Here is an 18,985-nt window from a genome sequence, read left to right on the forward strand (position 1 = left end):
GTTAACAGCAGGACCATGTTGCTAGACTGCTACTAAGAAGTACCTAAGCATTGTGCAGTGAATGGGTGGCAAAAGTGTTATTTAAATGTTTTATAGCACAGTATCTGACAACAGCAACTGGAAGCATGTACGAGGGGGGATGTCTTCTTCCTTGTTTGATGTATCTCTGTGTTGAACTTTTGAACCATAGGGGTCATTCACCCTAAATGATTGGCCTTCACAATTATTAACCTTTGTCCATCAATCCCAATACCTAAACTACACACTGTGTCAAAAGTGTTATAGTAGTATGCCAATTGACATTTTATGTTTCGAAGTAGTAATAGAGTAATAGTTGAGTAAAAGTTGATTCCAATGGTGGAATCAACTCCCCACCTCCATCAGGGACACTGACTGTCTCCCCACCTTCAAGAAAAGGCTCAAGACGCACTTGTTCCGGGAGTACAATGGCACTTAGGAATGCTTGGCTGGACCTGATGTTAGTTTCCTCCAGGATCACAATGACTCGTATTGAGAGACTTGTTGCTCTTGTTGGTTAGTTGTAACGGTTTCAAATTCTTGTACTCGATGTGAAATATTTTACTGTTGATTGTTTTTTCTACAGGTACACTCTTGCACTCTTGTGGGGAGTTTCATGTTGTTCAATTGTAACTTGTTTGACTGCATGCTCTTATGGTTCTTCCCTTTGGCACTCATTTGGTTTTCCACCATGTATGTTTCATGTTTTGGCTGCTCGCAACGTTTGGGGCTATCTCAATGTTATGATCAGTGACCTATGCTCTTTTGTAAAGCTCTCTCTTGGAAGTCGCTTTGGATTAAAGTGTCTGCTAAATGCATAAATGTAAATGTAATGCATTAATAGAGTAGCAATGTAGTTTTTTTGGATTTTGGATTTGATTATTCCAGTTGACAATGTATTTCTTTTTAGTGCAAAATCTAACCCTTACATTTTTGACTGGAGTTGGTTTTCTTTAGGTGAGAGATCATCTTCCATTTATGAGAACAAGTTGACCAAGGGGATCCTCTTGGTGTGACATCAAGAGTGCTTTATATTTGATTGTTGGCCAGCTTGTTTGAGATTACAGAACTTTAGAGTTCTTACTTCCATTCTGTAATGCAATTTCTCCCAAATGTCAAAAAACAATCACAGGAAACCATGTCTTACTTTAAAAATGATTTTATTTATTAATACAGTGGTATACTTAGAAATGTGTTGCAAAGGAAAGAAAAACATCGAACAAAATTAAAAAATAAATAAAGAGAATGCCAGCCAAACAGGAAAAGAAACTAGTGTTGGAATAAAGCAGTGTTATCATATCAAAAGAAAATAGTACTGATGTGCCATAATAAATTGTCTATTAGTACAAAAATACATTTCAGGGCACACAATACAGCATCCAGTATCACAAAGGAGGGCCGACTCTTTAAAGCAGGCCCCTCTGGAGTACAGATCTTTTAAACCAAGCACTTTTCTATTTTGTAAATAAGAATAAAAAGTTTTCTGACTGTTAAAAATGCCTTTAAGTAGTGTGTATATGTGGTAGAAAAGTTGGATTTATTACTGCTTAGATCAGTTCCAAGGCTCAGGGGTATATAAACATAACCAATGAAATTGCTTCGTCTTTTTTAAGAAACATTTTTCCTCTTTTATACAAAATAACAAAGATGTACAAAAGTTCATTTACAGAGAACCAAGGCCATATGCTAGCAATATGTACAGCCACAATTAATTGTAACATTTTCTAGTGTTTTGTATTTCCTCTGACTTCATATGCATAGCAGTAACAGAAAGCATACCTTTTCATCAGCCTCAATTATTCTTGTGTGCTAAATCCAAGTTCATTGATATAATGAGTTAAGAATGCAGACAACTGTTTATTTCTTTCATAATTGACCTCTACAACTTAAAAGATCAGATGTTTTTAAGTTTTACTGAAAAGTTTATATGCAGATAAGGCATCACTGCTTGCAGTGTAAGATGGGACTTATGTGTTGAACTTAGTAGTAGCAGGATTCTGGACCTGAGTCATAGCACATGCATAGATCTCTAGACAGCAGGAGTTGGTAAATCAAGTCAGTACATTTATCTACGGTAAAACAGCTACAAAAGATCAGTTCTAAACACATTGAGCCCATAGGGAACAAACAAGGGACATCCAATTCCAATACATCCATCTTCATATAGTATATTATTTTCATTATTTTTATACAGTATCTTCATGATGCCTACGTCCTTCATTACCCTTGTGACAGGCTTAGCATCTCACAAGTCTTTAAAGATCCTTCAAGAGAGAAACACATGACCACAGACCTCACAAACAAAAAAGTTTTGCATATACCAACTTTTCTGTTTGTGAGTGCATAAGTACAATTCTCATAGCAATATTAAATAAATTTCAAGATTCTTCCTTTCTTGCACCGCTCAGACCGTTTTTTCTTCTTTTATAGTTTTTAAATTGGCTAAAAATGTCAAAATGAGATTATTCAGTCTGTGGCACGGGTCATGCATTCCAACAACAGTTCCATTTTTTTATACAACTTGTTTTTATTTGTATTTTTTGCCTTAAAGCACCAAAAAACTAAAAGAAAAAGAGCACAGCCCTGGGACAGCTGGACTCCGCCCACTCCTTGTGGACTCCTCCCACTCCTTGTGGACTCCTCCCACTCCTTGTGGACTCCTCCCACTCCTTGTAATGTTTTATTTTATAATATAATTTTTTTGAGGGGGGGGGGGGGCGGGGCACAGTAAACAATGTGAGAGAGAAGTTCAATCTTCATCAAGCAGCGCAGACCACCACTGCTCTGGTCCGAGGAAGTGGGAGGGGAGGGAGGGGGGGGTCACAGGAGGAGGGGGGCAACGGCGATCCCCTGATATTCACATTCAGTAACAGACCAGCTGTTGCCCTCTTCAGAAGTGGTCGATTAGCACAGACACACAGTTAGCGCCCACCAGGTAGTTAGGATCTCCTGGAAGAGACTTGTTCTGCCAAGTCTTCGGGTCACCTGCAGGAATGAGGAGTAAAAAGTGACCTCCAGACCTTAAAAAGAATACAACTTATTTAAAATGATTCATGAAATATATAATTTTTGAACCTTAGAATATCAGCACTGACAAATGCAGTGTGTATCATTGTACTAATTGTTTTTAGTGAGTGTACCTTCTCTGATTGTGAAGGAAAAAGTCACAAATTTGAGTGAACTTCCACCAAACAATACGTTTGAAAAGGACAAACTGACGAACAATCCCGTAAAAAAAAAAAGTAAGGGCATGCAATGGAAATATGGAGAACGGAAGATGAAAGCATTCAAGTGTGTATGAAGCGTAATCTCTCGTGACCCTCATTGCATCAGACCATTAATCACCCAGCCTTTCCCAAAGACCCCAAAAAGGACAGAGAGAGGACAGCGTACCCGACGAGGAGTCGGAGGATTTTAGAGCAAAAGACCAACCATCAGGGGTCATAGACGCACAGTGAGGAAGGCGGAGCTCCACGGGCTTCAGGAACTTCAGTCCGTGAGGACCACACATCACCAGGGGGCTGAGCAGAGTCTCTCCTGCAGGGAGAACAACACACGTGGACGGTGAGAACAATCACACACACACACACCCACCCACCCACACACACCCACACACACTCACTCACACACACACCCACACACACCCATCATATCTCTACACAGTGTCTGAATAGACTTGCAGAGCAATCCGAGGTATATAGATGCTATCGGATGGTACAAAGTCTGGAAGGAGATTGTCTGGTAGGGCGCTCGCTGTTATCGATTCAAACCAGCGGAGGACGAGAGCGGACACAGACCTTTTTCCTTGTCGAGAGGGGGCAGGATGCTGTTGTCCCGGCACACCTTGAAGTAGATCTCCTGCTCCACGCTCTCTGGGATGGCCCCCTGGGGAATGATGATGCTGACGCCTGTCTCCATGGAGCTCAGGACCCCTCCGTTACAGTTGAAGATCCCCCGGGCTGTAGCCACAACCGTGTGCCCTTCATCCTCCTCGTCATCCTCCAGCGCACTGGGGCTAAGGGACAGCGGCGAACGGCAAAAGCAATCCATCAAAACGGTGGAGGAAGGGGGAGGGTGGTGGTGAGGGGGTAGAGGTATAGTGTAATGCACAGAGGACATGAGACACATCTAGAACCAGTTCCCACGCATCCAGCCCCGGTCACCTCCGGCAGCCTTACCTGACAGGGATGGCCTTGGGGATGGCGTTGACGTTGTTGTGCTGGTACTTGGGCCTGTTGTCCACGGTGCGAGTGAACGTGTCCAGGCCGCTGTCGTGGTCCTGGGGCTGCGGGGACAGCTGAGGTTTGCTGCTGCTGTTGTTGTTGACCAGGCTGGGCTTGCTGACCAGCTCCGTCTTGGCCTGCGTGTCATTGGGCAGCAGGTTGTGGTTGAACTTGGGGCTCTCGAACTTGCGCTCGAAGGGCCGGGCCGAGCTGGTGTAGGGCCGGGGGATGTAGCGGTTGTAGCTGGTGGGTGTGGGTGTGGGGGCGCCCAGGGTTTTGGGGGGCGCGTCTGTGCCATTGACGGGGGACTTCTGGGAGAGGTAGTTCCCCTGGGGGGGGTCCTCCCGGGTTGGGGGCCACAGGGCCCCCTCAAGTTTGGGGTTGGGGGAGCAGAGGGCATCAGGGAGGGAGTTCACTGGAAACACACAGAGATGGTGACAGTCAAGAGAGGTAGGTGAGAACTGACAAACTGCCTCGGGTGTACCGTGTAACTACACAGAGATGCTTTTAGTAGACCACACAAAGACTTTGTTCAATTCCCAAAATACACTGTCACAGCTCATGAAGGCTGTCGCCCAGCTATCAGAGCGACTCTGAACTGCTTGTTAATGTTTTCCTAGAAAGAGAGAACAGATGACTGAGGGGGAAACTAAGACTATCAATAACAAGGTTTGATGAGAATATTTTATTTGTAACGGCCGCGGAATCATTGGTCCTTCCATGCCTAGTGTTTGGTGGTCGAATGAATGAAGTGGACAGGTTACAGAACGACTTGTATACCATGAAGTAAACAAGTACAAATATAGTTTTCATGGAATATGTCCTTCTAGGGTACCTCTTAGCCCGGTATGTAAACACATGCCATTATCATGACTCTTAAACGTACTACAAGGTACTATTAGCTCCCTAACATCTCTTCTGGGCGCATCAGGTTATATTTATAGATGTCCACAAAGTGACCTATTGAACTTGGAAAGACAGAAGCCAAGTCTCACTGAAAACTCCTTCCTCTCCATGCTCTTTAGATGTGGGTGGAGCAGAGGGTGGGTGGAGGTGGGTGTCCTCACCTTCGTTGGCGCTGAGCTTGGGCAGCGTGTTGGGTGGGATGGCGGGGGGCACGTACTGGGAGGAGGGGCTGATCTGAGGCAGGGGCTCGTATCTCTTCTCCACTGGACTCACCTTCTCCACAGACTCCGCCCTGCCGCACACAAAGGTGCACGTGCACCAGGTGTTAGTGTAACCGCACACTCGAGGGATGGGCAGTTGCACATTCACTCAAGAGCTTTTTCATTACGGAGATCAGACAGAGACAGATTTCATGTTTTTTTTCTCCTTTACATTTCACTTGGCTGCAACCAAATCTCCCCTAGTGAGATACTGCAATTTGACAGTGACCCCAGGCTCTGCTTAAGCCCCTTCGTGGTACCGATACAAAACATTTGATGTACATTTACATTACATTTTGTCATTTAGCAGACGCTCTTATCCAGAGCGACTTACAGCAAGTACAGGGACATTCCCCCGAGGCAAGTAGGCTGAAGTGCCTTGCCCAAGGACACAACGTCATTTGGCACAGCCGGGAATCAAACTGGCAACCTTCTGATTACTAGCCCGATTCCCTAACCGCTCAGCCACCTGACTCCCATTACACATGATGTAGCGTTAGCTACGTTCGTACCTATTGTAAGGGTAGGTCAGCTGGGCGGGTTTGGCCAGCTCATGGAAGCGGTTGACACCAGGGCCAGGCTGGCTCATGGCCTTGCTGTCAAAACTCCGGCGGTCAAAGTAGGAGAGCTGCTTCCTGTAGTACTCCTCGTCCTCGTCCTGGTCGTAGTGGTTGGAGCGCCCCGCGTCGTCCAGCGGTTTGGACTGGGGCTTCTGAGGCTCCGGGCCCCTGGAGGAGAGGAGGGCGGTGAGAGAGAGGCATGGCGAGGAACAACATCACCAACACAGTAAAAACACTCGAGGGTTCTCCTGCAGTCTCCTGTGCCTGTACTCAAGCCAGTGCTGCATAGTTGCTAAGTGGCCTCAGTCCACCAGGGGGCGCTCTGAGGCAGTGAGGGATGGACCCAGAGGCATCGTCCTTCACCCAGCTCTGCATGGTGTGTGGACACTGGTGTTGATTACATACCTGTATGTAGACTTCTCCTGCTCCAGATTGCTGAGGGAGTTGGCTTTGAGGACTGGCCCAGGTGCCATCACAGGTTTGGGAGCATCGGCGGGCTGGAACAGAGGAAAAGGATCAATTAGGTCTCTCAACACCCCCCCTCTCCCTGCCCCTCTCCCTGCCCCTCTCCCTGCCCCTCTCCCTGCCCCTCTCCCTGCCCCTCTCCCTGCCCCTCTCCCTCTTGTTGAAACTCCTATCCTAATAATGGTGTTTTCATATTCTGTATGCATGTCTTGAGGTAATCAGATGTGTTGCGGGACCTACTCTGAGGATTGTGGCATCCCCCGCGTCCTTGGCCCGGTCCACAGACACGGAGCGCTTGTTCTCAAACATCTTCACCCTGTTAAGGACCGACTGGGGCTTCATGGCGGGGTCGTCTTCAGGCTCCGCCCTCGGGGGTGGGGGGAGGGACTTAGGGCCGGCGGACACGCCCGGCTCTCCTGGCGAGGACAGGGCTTCTGGTTTGGGAGGGGGCAGGGGGGGTTCAGAGTTCATGACGGGGTCGTGCATCCCTGGCTTGTAGCCCCTGTTGGGAGGCCCAGGGTTGTAGGAGGGCCGTGAGGCGGAGTCGCTGTAATACTGCTTGGGGGGTTCTGGGGAGCGGGGAGAGTTGATGGGGAAGCTGTGGCTCTCTGGCTCGTAGGGCGAGCGGGCGTCGTACCCCGCGGCGGGGGGCGGGGGCTCGTCGTAGCGCACGGGCCCCGCCTTGCCGTGCCGCGGCCTGCCGTCGTACCCCACCGGGTGGGCGTCGTCGTAGCGTGGCTGGGGGGGGCTGTAGTCCCTCCCGGGGCCGTCCTCGTAGGGGGGCCGGGGGCTGTAGCCCAAGGGGGGCTGCTGGGGGCCCGGCTGATAGCCGGGAGGATGGGGCGAGGTATGCTGGTCGTAGGGGGGCCACTGGTCGTCGTAGTGGTGCAGGTGAGAGTCGAAGTTGAGAGGCTTTGGTTCTGCGAAGCCGCCGCCCCCGTTGTATCCGTAAGGCGGGTGGTCGTAGTCACGGTATGGCTGTTTGTCCGGGTACGAGGGCTGGTGACTGTAGCTCAGGGACGGCTTCAGGCCCTGGTTCACACGCACAGACTCCTCCATGCTGTACAGATCTTTCTTGTACATCTGGGGGGGGGGGGGGGGGGGTAGTTCAACAGTTATCAGATTTTTCTGCATTAAAGTGGATGAAGCTCAAACGCTTGAAACGTTTTTCAGTTATTTCAATCCTCCAATTTGAGGTTAACAGAAACAACACATGGGGCCAATTACTTTCTTCTTTCTTACATCGTAGATAACACAAACTTTACCAAGTCAAACATATAAATAGGTTAATAGTACTATATATTAATACACTTCTAATGAAAACACTCATGAAGAATTAAACCCACAAGTCACAGTGCATATTAACAAGCAGATCTGGTGGGTTACTCATAACCTGTTCTGAATGCATGTTTGACAAGATGCCCCTCAGACATGAATAAACACATCCATGTAAATGTCCACTAAATCCAGGCTGAACAGGGTTCTGATTATCAGGACACATTTTTATGAATTTGACATCTCTGAAAGGCTTCGTTTCAAACGTGTGATGTGTAGCCTGTAGACAGCACATCTAATAGGAACAGCACTTCCTATGGAAGAAGCTTGTTGTGAGAGTCTACATGACACAACTAAAATGGTACACAGACTGTCTGATGCGACTACCACGACCGGCACAGTGGACGCAGACAGGACCTCCACCACCGCAGGTGCTACTACAGGTCAGACTACACAGAAGTTAAGCTGAAAGGAAACCTAAATCCCATTAGGAGCCATGCAGAAGGAGGTAAGAGGAGACAGTTAGGGCTGGCTCTGGTGGTCCTCGTCCCGGCCACAGACACACACCAGAGGCACCAGTCCCCCTGGTGGGTGGGCCCTCCCGGCCCACTGTGGTGCGTGTGGACCCGCCCCAGGTTCACATTCTCCCTTGGGGGGGGGGGAGGGGGTCCAGAGGCACACAGTGGGCTTACAGCGTGGGCGGGGCGGGGCATGCAGAGAGCCGGTGGGAAGCGTGTGCGAGAAGACAGGCAGTTACATAATAGCAGGCTGGGCGGGGGCGGAGCAGGGCAGGGCGAGGGCCTGGGCTCCTGCTCCGGGTGTGGCTGGGGAGGCAGCATCGGGTACCTTTGGTTCTGGCCCGGGCGGCCCAGACGGGAGGGGTTCGTGTGGTGGTGGGGGCGGGGCTAGCTCGGGGGCGGGGCTGCTAAGGGGTGGGGCCTGAGGAGCTGGCGCTCCAGTGGGAGCCTCCTCTGGGCTCATACCCTCTAGCAGTACAGGCTGCTGAACAGCAGGGGGCGCTGCCAAGGCCCCAGGGGGCGAGGGCATGACCACAGCTGCCTCAGGCTCGTCTTGCTGTGAAGTATCGTTAACAGACATTTATAAGACAGGCTGCCAAGAGCACACACACCCACATGTACTGCAGGCTCTCTCCTCACAGCCTCCTTCTCCTTAAGCACAATCACCCCCCCCCCCCCTCCCCCCCACAAGCCCTGGAGAGATGAGGAAAGGTTTGCTAAGAACGTAACATGTAATACAACAACAATTGATCGATTACTGGAGGAAAAACACATTTTGTTTTTCATTAAAAACTCGATATGACAAACTCAAACGGTCTCAGCAGAAAACGGAACGGTGAGATCCGTCCAGCCTGTGAACTACTGGCTCTACACGTTACCTGCTGAGGGGCGGCCATTTTGAACCCAGCAGGATCAATGCGGTTGGCGGGTTCCGGCTGCACGGGGTGCTGATAGCCGGGGTAACCGGGGGCGTCCTGGATGACGGGCGGGTCCTCACGCACGGGCTCGGAGGAGCGGGTGATGGCGGGCTCCGTGGGCAGGCCCACCTCGTCGTTCAGCGTCTCGTCCAGTTCCTGGTCGGTGTAGGCCCCACCCTCGGTGTCCGTGTCCTCGTAGTCGGAGGTGTGGCGGCTGTCCGTGCTGTACATGGAGTACTCGCTGCCCGGGGCCGACAGGTAGGACAGGCGGTCGTCGTGGATGTCCAGGTCGTCCTCGGGCGCCCCGTCCGCCTGGCCGGGAAGGACAGAACACAGTCGGACACCGAGACATGGACTTCCTTTCAGAATACCTCCCCAAACTAGAAAACAGGAGGATGTGTCACCTTGCCCTCGGACACCCAGACCAGCTGGTTCTGCTGCTGCTGGGTCGTCTCCTTGAGGGCTCCGTACCAGCCGTCGTTCATGTTGTTCATGTTGATGGTGGCTGAGAGGGGAGGAGGGAGAGAGGGATCACTTCCTGTCCACATGTATCACAGAGGGCCCAAGTCACAGGTCACACCATCCATCCCTCTCCTCCCCCTCATCCTGCCCTCGTCTCTGCCTCTCCATCCATCCATCCATCCATCCCTCCCTCCCTCCTCCCCCTCCCCCTCCCCCTCCCCCTCTCACTCACTGGTGAACAGGTGGTGGTTGTTCTTCCTAAGTTTGAGGGCGCGCTCATACAGCTTCCTGGCGCTCTTCCTGGACTCTGGGCACAGTCGGGTCCTCATGTTCTTCACCCCCTGCTTGTTGTCGGGGTTGAGGAACACCACGATGGGGTACCACTGGGCGTAGTTCAGCCTGTCCACCGCGTTAGGTGTGATGTCCAGCACCGCATGCTTGTCCTGCCGCCAACCAAGGGAAGGAAGAGGGACGTAGGGAGGAGAAAAAAAAAGAAACGAAAATGACTGTTTAATATCGAGGCACAAGCTCCATCTCAGGGGGAAAGGAGGAGGTTCAAAATGTGCATGACTCTGTGTGTGTGTGTGTGTGTGTGTGTGTGTGTAAGTATCGAGGCCGACTCACTCTGTCGATGATCTGCTTGATGGTGTGAAGACGGATGATTCCAGAGCTCCTCTGGTCTGTGCCGGCGTCTCTGGGTTCACTCTCTGGAAACATGGACAGAGATGTTACCAAAATAACACATGCATACTCTCATACACAGCTGTTTGGAAGGCTGCAGGGCCACTCACTTGCAAGCTCAAACAGATCAGGCTCTTCTCTGGCCAGCTTCTCCCTGGCAACGTCAGCGATCGGCCCAAATATAACCACAGGCCTCAGGAAACCAGCTGGACCAAAAACAAGCAAGACGTCACTTAACCTTCCGTTAAAAACCTAAACATGCTTCTCAAGGAAGTGCCAGCAGCGGGGGCACGTGGCCGGGCCTCACCCTCTCTCAGAACCACCCTCTCGTAGGCGGGGAACTTGGTCTGGACGGGCTGGGCTGACAGGTCCTCCCGGCTCTTCCTCAGGTTCCTCTTGGAGCTGCGCAGCCCGCGGAACCTCCAGAAGTCAGCCCTGTCGCCCCCCGCGGTTTTGGGGAGGGTGTACTGCACACTGGACAGCTGCTCCGCTCTGTAGGGAGGGAGGGGGGGGAGAGAGAGAGGGAGGGAGAGAGGCTCTCAGCACACACCTTAATGTGTCTGTGCTGTAAACTTGGCACAGCGAAAGTAAACACTGCCAACACTGAGGCACTTACATAGCAATGATTATCATAACAAATTTGGTTAAATACATTCGAGAGGGACAGTGTGACTTTGGACAAGAGGAGATTTTGTTCTGACGTTATGCAACAGTGGATTCATTTACATTTAGTCATTTAGCAGACGCTCTTATCCAGAGCGACTTACAGTAAGTACAGGGACATTCCCCCGAGGCAAGTAGGGTGAAGTGCCTTGCCCAAGGACACAACGTCAGTTGGCATGACCGGGAATCGAACTGGCAACCTTCTGATTACTAGCCCGATTCCCTCACGCTCAGCCATCTGACTCCTGATTCTTATGGTAGACATACACTGGATGAACTGCCATAGCTGCACGTGTGTGTGTGTGTGTGCGTTACCTGTTCTTGTTGGGGATGATTCCCCGCTCCACCTCCTGGTGGTTCTTGCCGATGCGGATGGCGAGCCAGGAGCCCAGCTTGCCGTTGTAGAGCGTGTCCACCACACGGAACACCTCGCCCTTGTTGAAGCTCAGCCCATAAGGAGACTCCTTCTCGTACTCAAAGTGGGTGCGGATGTAGAAGGAGTCGCCCACGTCAGACTCCACGATCCGCCGGTACACTGGGCAAGAAAGGCAACCAGGGTCAGTTACAGATTACACTTAAACATTTTATTTTTTATTATTATATTTTATGATTATTTTTGTATTTTATTATTTATTATTTTATTACAGTTAGATTATTTTATTATTTATTATTTTATTACAGTTAGATTATTTTATAATTTATAATTTCATTACAGTTAGATTATTTTATTATTTATTATTTTATTACAGTTAGATTACAGTTACAGAGGATCGCACAGACAAGGGCCCCCGTCCTGCTAGCAGCCTGTCTGGTTCCAACTCACCATCCTTCTTCTTCTGGGCCAGGATGGTGACCTCTTCACCTTTAGGAAGGTCGAGCAGGAACAGCACCGCCTCTTCTCGGATGATGTTGGCAAAGTCCACGTTGTTTACCTACGACCAGGAAGGAGATGAGCAAGGTTACAGTGACATTCTTTATCAAGAGAAAGTTCCGGGACATTGTTTCCCTTAAGTGGAGAGTACAGATGACATGCATGCTGGAAAAATACGTCATACAGGTAAAGCTTCTCACACGTTTCATGGCTATCATGTAAAGAATTAAAGTAAATTGTATCCAGAAGTTGAAAAAAAATATTACAAGACACTGCCAACACGTCTTTACGTTTACATAACCCCCCTCCGACTTCAGCATCACCATGGTGACTATAAAACACAGAGTTGTTCGGCAGTTGGAGGATTCAGGCAGTAACACGTCACTCAGGGGAAGAGGACAGGAGACGATGTATTGCCACCGGGACAAACGGAGAAAGGACAGGAAGCACACAGGCTGTTTGGTCTGAAAAGCATTTACGGTAACTTATCAACGTTCAAACCGAGGCTGTTTCTGTGCACTGCTAGGAGACCAGCACAGAAAGGCAGGAATCTGGGGAGGCCTGAGTGCTAGTGAAGCTGGGAGCAGAGCTCAGGAACACCTCCCAGAAAAGCACTGCTGGTGGTAAATACACTGTTAACCACTCATGGTAAAGCAAAACAACACGCCACACAATCATCCCTCTGTAGCGTCTTGTTGATCCTTGATGCCCACTTTGCTTAGGCTGCTGTTTTGCAATGTTTGTGCATATTTCGCTGGCGTAGGCAACATCACACTTGGTCCTCCTCTTGCTTGAATTCAATTGGAAAACCTGATTGAATTTCTCCCGACGTGCTCCCCGGGTGAAACTCGTTTGCAAGCAGGAATGAAATTAACCGTAGTTGTAATGTTGTTTGGACGGGGATGACTCTGAAGGCTGACGTGTATCTCTGTGTGCCTGTGACTCGCGTATCTCTGTGACTCGCGTTTCTCTGTGACTCTCGTGCAGCTGTGATTCTCGTGCAGCTGTGACTCTCGTGCAGCTGTGACTCTCGTGCAGCTGTGACTCTCGTGCAGCTGTGACTCTCGTGCAGCTGTGACTCTCGTGCCTCACCCTGAGTATCTGATCCCCCTCCTCCAGACCCTCCTTGGCTGCGGGGCTGTCCTCCAGCACCCCGGCCACAAAGATGCCCACGTCGTTCCCCCCCGCCAGCCGCAGGCCAACGCTCTCTCCCTTCTTGAACTTCACCAGCTTCATGCTCGGCCTGGGAACACAGGGGGGGGGGGGCGGGGGGGGGGGGGGGGGGGGTGAGGACAGCGAGACAAAGGTTAGGTAATAGTGATGAACGATGTGTAACTGCCTATTTATTCGTTCAAAAAAATATACCACTGACACTGGTGTAACATGGACGTTAATGCTGTTGTGATCCGACTTTTTCTAAATGCATGATTATACAAAGCTTAAAAGCTGGCATGAAGCTTTAAAAGGTTGACATTTACATGTCAACGTTTTTTCCTTTATATAGTTTGAGAATTGTACTTTAATAGATTCATACATATTTAATAACCCAATTAAATCGTTTTGAGTGTAAATTACTGAGAGAAAAAAGAAGGAAAGTATTGGTATCAGTACTGGTGGACATTGCAAGGTTATCAGCAGGATCTCTACATGGGCACATCCCATCTCGTTATCAGCTGACTGCAGAGGAAGCGCAGGTTGTTTAAACTGAGGCCTGAGGAGAGGAGGTGCCTGAGGAGAGGAGGTGCCTGAGGAGAGGAGGTGCCTGAGGAGAGGAGGTGCCTGAGGAGAGGAGGTACCGGAGGATGCTGTCGTCGTGGGCGGCGCTGGGCACCGGGGCATCAGAGGGGCTGACAGGTAGGTCCACATCAGGCTGGCCGGGCTGGGCGTACACTGGCTTGGGCTCTGAGGGAATGGACAAGAGCAGACCTGTTAATAGGCCACACACACAGAGGCGTGTCCTGTGCAGAGGCTAGTCAGATACGTGTCAGCAGCGCCCTGGTACGTGTAGAACTCACCGAGAGCCTGTCCTGAAACGTATAGCTACACATAATTGCAAATCTGAATGCACTCCAAAACCATAATCCCCTTTTTGAAAACAAGCCTGCACTGGCGCAAACACTCTCTACTACACACACAGAGGTCACCCTCCTCTCCAGAACGCTCTCTGTGGAGGAGGGGGGTTTGGGGGGGGATGTGTGTCTTGAGCAGTGAGGTCAGAACGACAGACAGCGGGGGGCTGTAGGCGGGGGAGGAACGTCAGAGCCAATCAGCTCACACTGTTTGTTTTCACTTAACTTCAGGCGATCTCAGCCAAGCTCAGCAGGACTTTGAATTTCTCTATTTGGTGGCTGGGCTATTATACACAGCTCAGGCAACTGCTGCTCCATTTGGTGCTTCATTCCACTACATGCCACTGTTTCACTAGAACATGAATGCCTTGACAAGGTCATGGGGGTGAGCTTGCAGTATTTACTGTAACAAACACCAGGGAACAAGAATTCCATAGATACTGTCGATATGGGTATTCTGAGTATTTGCCTACTGAGTTTGTATGACGAGCTTGTGGTCGCAGTGGTTTAAGCAAGCGGGTTGAGGGTGCGACGAGAGAGGCTCTGACCTGGGAGGGGGGGAAGCAGTTTCTCCTCACGGCCCCCGGACGGCTCCTGGGGCTTGGGGATAGGAAACTCCTCGGGCATCTTGGCTGACATGGGGATGGGCTTGGAGATCCTCTCATCTTCCCGACTCCTGTGACTAGAGGTACACAACAACAACAAATATATATTCTAAAAGATATGCTGTACATTTGTGTTTTTTTTTTGCTATTTGGAGAAGGGGCGAAAAGAGAACAGGTTGGGGCTGTAGAGAGAGGGAGGGTGGAGGCCCAGATCTGAGGGTATTATGAAAACAAAACCAAAAGCATATCTAGAAACACAGGCCGACCATGTGAACTCCAAGCTCTGTTAACTGCAGTGGATGTGCGAGTCCTGGAGAAAAGAAGGTAGCTGCTTGAGTCTGAGGCGGTGTCTCTGGTGTCTTGAAGGTCACCGCTCTGTTTTTCCCTCTCTTTTGTAGTCTATTTATAGAGCGGCTTATCTGAAGCGCTGAAGAGAGGATTCTGTCTTCCAGGTGAAATTCACTGGGTGGCTCTGGCAAAGACCCACAAACGGCTCAACCTTAAAAGCCAGCTGTTACCACTGAGGTCAAAATGACTGATTTAGGGTCACCAAGACATTTCTTTGATGTTAACTGCACTCTAAGATCCATCCAATTGTATTTTTCTTTTCTTTTTTCAATTCAAGCATTGCTAGTTGACTGCTCTGCGTGATAAGTGCAAGTTGCAGGACCAGCAACAGTGCTAAACAGTGCAGCACGCCTGGTGTCCTGGGATACTTAGACCTCCAACCTCCCAGCTGCATGACTGGACACGGACACAACTCCACTCCCAAATGACGTCATTGTCACAGCAAAGATGGGAAAATGAGTCTGTGTTTGTGTGTGTGTGTTTTAGATGGAGTCTCATTCCCTGACAGACACACACACACACACACACATTTGTTTAACCGGGTGGAAGTCTGGAACTGAGCGACACAGTGACTGTGAAGGAGCTGATACAAGCTGGGGAGGAAAACAGCTTAATCAACATGTCCTGGAAGAGGCCCTGCCCTCACTGCCAACCAATCAGAACTGGGGAAAACAGGTCACAGATCAAGCCCAGATAAATCAAGCCCAGATAAATCAATCTAGCCTGAACTTTCCCCTCTGTCATTAACCCCAACTCTCTCAATTCCCTATTATGTCACTGAGCCAAAAGACCGCTTTCCTACATGCATCGTTTATAAGGCAGGCATAAAAAAAAGGAATTTGTGTATCTTAATATGGTGTTGAGTCCTAAGAAATCCTAATTTTGTTGACCTCAATCAGACAAACTGGCAGAACAGGCACAAGCAGGCTGACACAGCCACACACACGCGGACAGAAGTCAGGAGTCATAGCAACGACTCGGCTGAACAGCACGGGGCGACCAGCAGCCGTGACCGTCAGAAACAGCCCTTTGTTTTGGCCCATTGTTAGAAAGCAATATTGTCTTTGTGCCAAACATGCGGTCTTCACTCTGAAAACGGTGTTGGACAGACACAGAGATCATGTGTCACTCACACAGGCCAGATCCTGTGTGACAGTGGCCCTCGAGCCCCGAGTTGTTCCAAAGACAAGACACTCAATAATTGATGTCACAGATCGTGACTACGGCAATACCACGTAAACCAGCGGGGTAGAACAAGCAGTGATTCCCCACGTGGAACTCAACGTCGACAAGAACATTTTTATTTGGATCAAGAACATGTACATTTGCCTGCTCACCAGGAGGCCCTCTCTTCTGTCCCAAATAAAGATGGATTCTTTTTTACTGAAAAGGCTTATAGGCTCACAAAAGGGAAGAGAAGGCTTCAGATTCTGAACCTTAATGTCTTTATCAGACCTACAAAGGGGATCTTCCCACCAGCTAATCTACTTTACTATGACAGTAACTATTCTAGTCTATATATCTTCTTGCGAAAGGCTACCCAACTTACGGTAGTCTCCAACAACTGAGGCAGGAAGAAATAATGAAATAAAAGACAATGAAAAACAATTAGAGAAAAAGAAAAATACTTGAGATAACCTGGCTAAAGAGCAGTGAGTGCTGTCCACTTTGTGGTGATCTGTGGTATCTTACCTGCCGTTGCTGATCTGCGGAGGAGAGTGTCTGGAGTGTTCCGAGGGCTCCTGTCTGTCCGGGGAGCGGGAGCGGGAGCTGCGATGGCGCTCGTGAGATTGGGTGGAATGGTCGGACGCCAGCGAATGGATGTCTGAAATGTCTGTTCAACAACAACAAAAACACAAGTTTAAACACCGTTCACCTGCTAACTCTGTAGCACCTGTTTCTGAAATGAGCATGTTTAACTGTCAATCTCAGTGGGTAGAGCTAGACATTAGTCTTTTCAGATACGTGTCAAGTCAAACTGATTTTTTACTAGCTAAAAAGCTGACGTCACTTAAACCCTAACCAAAAATCATTTCTGTGGTAAAAAAAAAAAAAAAGAAGAAATATCCGAGAACAGAGCCGTGATTTGAAGGCTACTTAAAATAATTATTTAACCCAAATTGTGTCTCATAGCTATAAAAATGTCCAATCTAATTCATTATGTTAACATTTATTTGATCCAATGTATACTTTTTTTACTATGTTACATTTTATCTGTATTTATTTGTACGATTGGACAACTTCGTACAACATTCTATTTGTCTGAACGAAACGTATTAGTCGCTCCTACCGTCTCTGTCGGAAGCGTTGGCGGAGGGGATACTGTCGTCCATGTCGGGAATGTTTAGCAGCGTCGCCCTCTCATCCCTCTGCACCACCATCTTTAGCTTGCCCTTTGACCTTTCAATCAGCTTCTTAGCGTCTATCAAGGAGAGGTTTTCTGTCACTGTGCCATTGATCTGAAAGGGGAAAAAAACTTTAACTTTCTCTCCATTCCTTCTTCACTCTTTCCTTCCGCTGTCCCCCCCCCTACCTTCAGCACCACGCCCCCCCCCTACCTTCAGCACCACGCCCCCCCCTACCTTCAGCACCACGCCCCCCCCTACCTTCAGCACCACGCCCCCCCCCCTACCTTCAGCACCACGCCCCCCCCTACCTTCAGCACCACGCCCCCCCCCTACCTTCAGCACCACGCCCCCCCCTACCTTCAGCACCACGCCCCCCCCCCCTACCTTCAGCACCACGCCCCCCCCCCTACCTTCAGCACCACGCCCCCCCCCCTACCTTCAGCACCACGCCCCCCCCCTACCTTCAGCACCACGCCCCCCCCTACCTTCAGCACCACGCCCTCCCCCTACCTTCAGCACCACGCCCCCCCCTACCTTCAGCACCACGCCCCCCCCCTACCTTCAGCACCACGCCCTCCCCCTACCTTCAGCACCACGCCCCCCCCTACCTTCAGCACCACGTCCCCCCCCCCTACCTTCAGCACCACGCCCCCCCCCCTACCTTCAGCACCACGCCCCCCCCCTACCTTCAGCACCACGCCCCCCCCCCTACCTTCAGCACCACGCCCCCCCCCTACCTTCAGCACCACGCCCCCCCCCTACCTTCAGCACCACGCCCCCCCCCTACCTTCAGCACCACGCCCCCCCCCCTACCTTCAGCACCACGCCCCCCCCCTACCTTCAGCACCACGCCCCCCCCCTACCTTCAGCACCACGCCCCCCCCCCTACCTTCAGCACCACGCCCCCCCCCTACCTTCAGCACCACGCCCCCCCCCCTACCTTCAGCACCACGCCCCCCCCCCTACCTTCAGCACCACGCCCCCCCCCCTACCTTCAGCACCACGCCCCCCCCCTACCTTCAGCACCACGTCCCCCCCTACCTTCAGCACCACGCCCCCCCCCTACCTTCAGCACCACGCCCCCCCCCCCTACCTTCAGCACCACGCCCCCCCCCTACCTTCAGCACCACGCCCCCCCCCTACCTTCAGCACCACGCCCCCCCCCCTACCTTCAGCACCACGCCCCCCCCCCCCTACCTTCAGCACCACGCCCCCCCCCCCCTACCTTCAGCACCACGCCCCCCCCCCTACCTTCAGCACCACGCCCCCCCCCTACCTTCAGCACCACGTCCCCCCCCTACCTTCAGCACCACGCCCCCCCCCTACCTTCAGCACCACGTCCCCCCCCTACCTTCAGCACCACGCCCCCCCCCTACCTTCAGCACCACGCCCCCCCCCTACCTTCAGCACCACGCCCCCCCCCCTACCTTCAGCACCACGCCCCCCCCTACCTTCAGCACCACGTCCCCCCCCCCTACCTTCAGCACCACGCCCCCCCCCCCTACCTTCAGCACCACGCCCCCCCCCTACCTTCAGCACCACGCCCCCCCCCTACCTTCAGCACCACGCCCCCCCCCTACCTTCAGCACCACGCCCCCCCCCTACCTTCAGCACCACGCCCCCCCCCTACCTTCAGCACCACGCCCCCCCCCTACCTTCAGCACCACGCCCCCCCCCCTACCTTCAGCACCACGCCCCCCCCCCTACCTTCAGCACCACGCCCCCCCCCTACCTTCAGCACCACGCCCCCCCCCCTACCTTCAGCACCACGCCCCCCCCCCTACCTTCAGCACCAC

At 51.1% G+C, this 18,985-nt stretch overlaps 1 protein-coding gene across 1 annotated transcript in view; it reads right to left on the reverse strand.

The window, feature by feature from the left end:
- Positions 1–1,161: 1,161 nt before the first annotated feature.
- The window catches only part of tjp1b (tight junction protein 1b), a 33,778-nt gene continuing 15,954 nt past the window's right edge, over positions 1,162–18,985 (reverse strand). Inside the window, exons 7-28 of the mRNA XM_067235043.1 lie at positions 17,132–17,300; positions 16,534–16,675; positions 14,437–14,570; positions 13,616–13,721; positions 12,912–13,062; positions 11,772–11,880; positions 11,264–11,483; positions 10,593–10,777; positions 10,396–10,491; positions 10,229–10,311; positions 9,837–10,047; positions 9,547–9,647; positions 9,104–9,454; positions 8,554–8,781; positions 6,673–7,515; positions 6,373–6,464; positions 5,920–6,135; positions 5,309–5,439; positions 4,197–4,656; positions 3,816–4,033; positions 3,412–3,555; positions 1,162–3,003 (exon numbers count right to left, since the gene is read on the reverse strand). Of these exons, the coding sequence (XP_067091144.1) occupies positions 2,909–3,003; positions 3,412–3,555; positions 3,816–4,033; positions 4,197–4,656; positions 5,309–5,439; positions 5,920–6,135; positions 6,373–6,464; positions 6,673–7,515; positions 8,554–8,781; positions 9,104–9,454; positions 9,547–9,647; positions 9,837–10,047; positions 10,229–10,311; positions 10,396–10,491; positions 10,593–10,777; positions 11,264–11,483; positions 11,772–11,880; positions 12,912–13,062; positions 13,616–13,721; positions 14,437–14,570; positions 16,534–16,675; positions 17,132–17,300 (4,485 nt within the window). The 3' untranslated portion in view covers positions 1,162–2,908. The remainder of the gene's footprint in view (positions 3,004–3,411; positions 3,556–3,815; positions 4,034–4,196; positions 4,657–5,308; positions 5,440–5,919; positions 6,136–6,372; positions 6,465–6,672; positions 7,516–8,553; positions 8,782–9,103; positions 9,455–9,546; positions 9,648–9,836; positions 10,048–10,228; positions 10,312–10,395; positions 10,492–10,592; positions 10,778–11,263; positions 11,484–11,771; positions 11,881–12,911; positions 13,063–13,615; positions 13,722–14,436; positions 14,571–16,533; positions 16,676–17,131; positions 17,301–18,985) is intronic.

This window comes from Osmerus mordax, chromosome 4 (assembly GCF_038355195.1).
Source record: "Osmerus mordax isolate fOsmMor3 chromosome 4, fOsmMor3.pri, whole genome shotgun sequence".
In the NCBI taxonomy this organism is placed as follows: Eukaryota; Metazoa; Chordata; class Actinopteri; order Osmeriformes; family Osmeridae; genus Osmerus; species Osmerus mordax.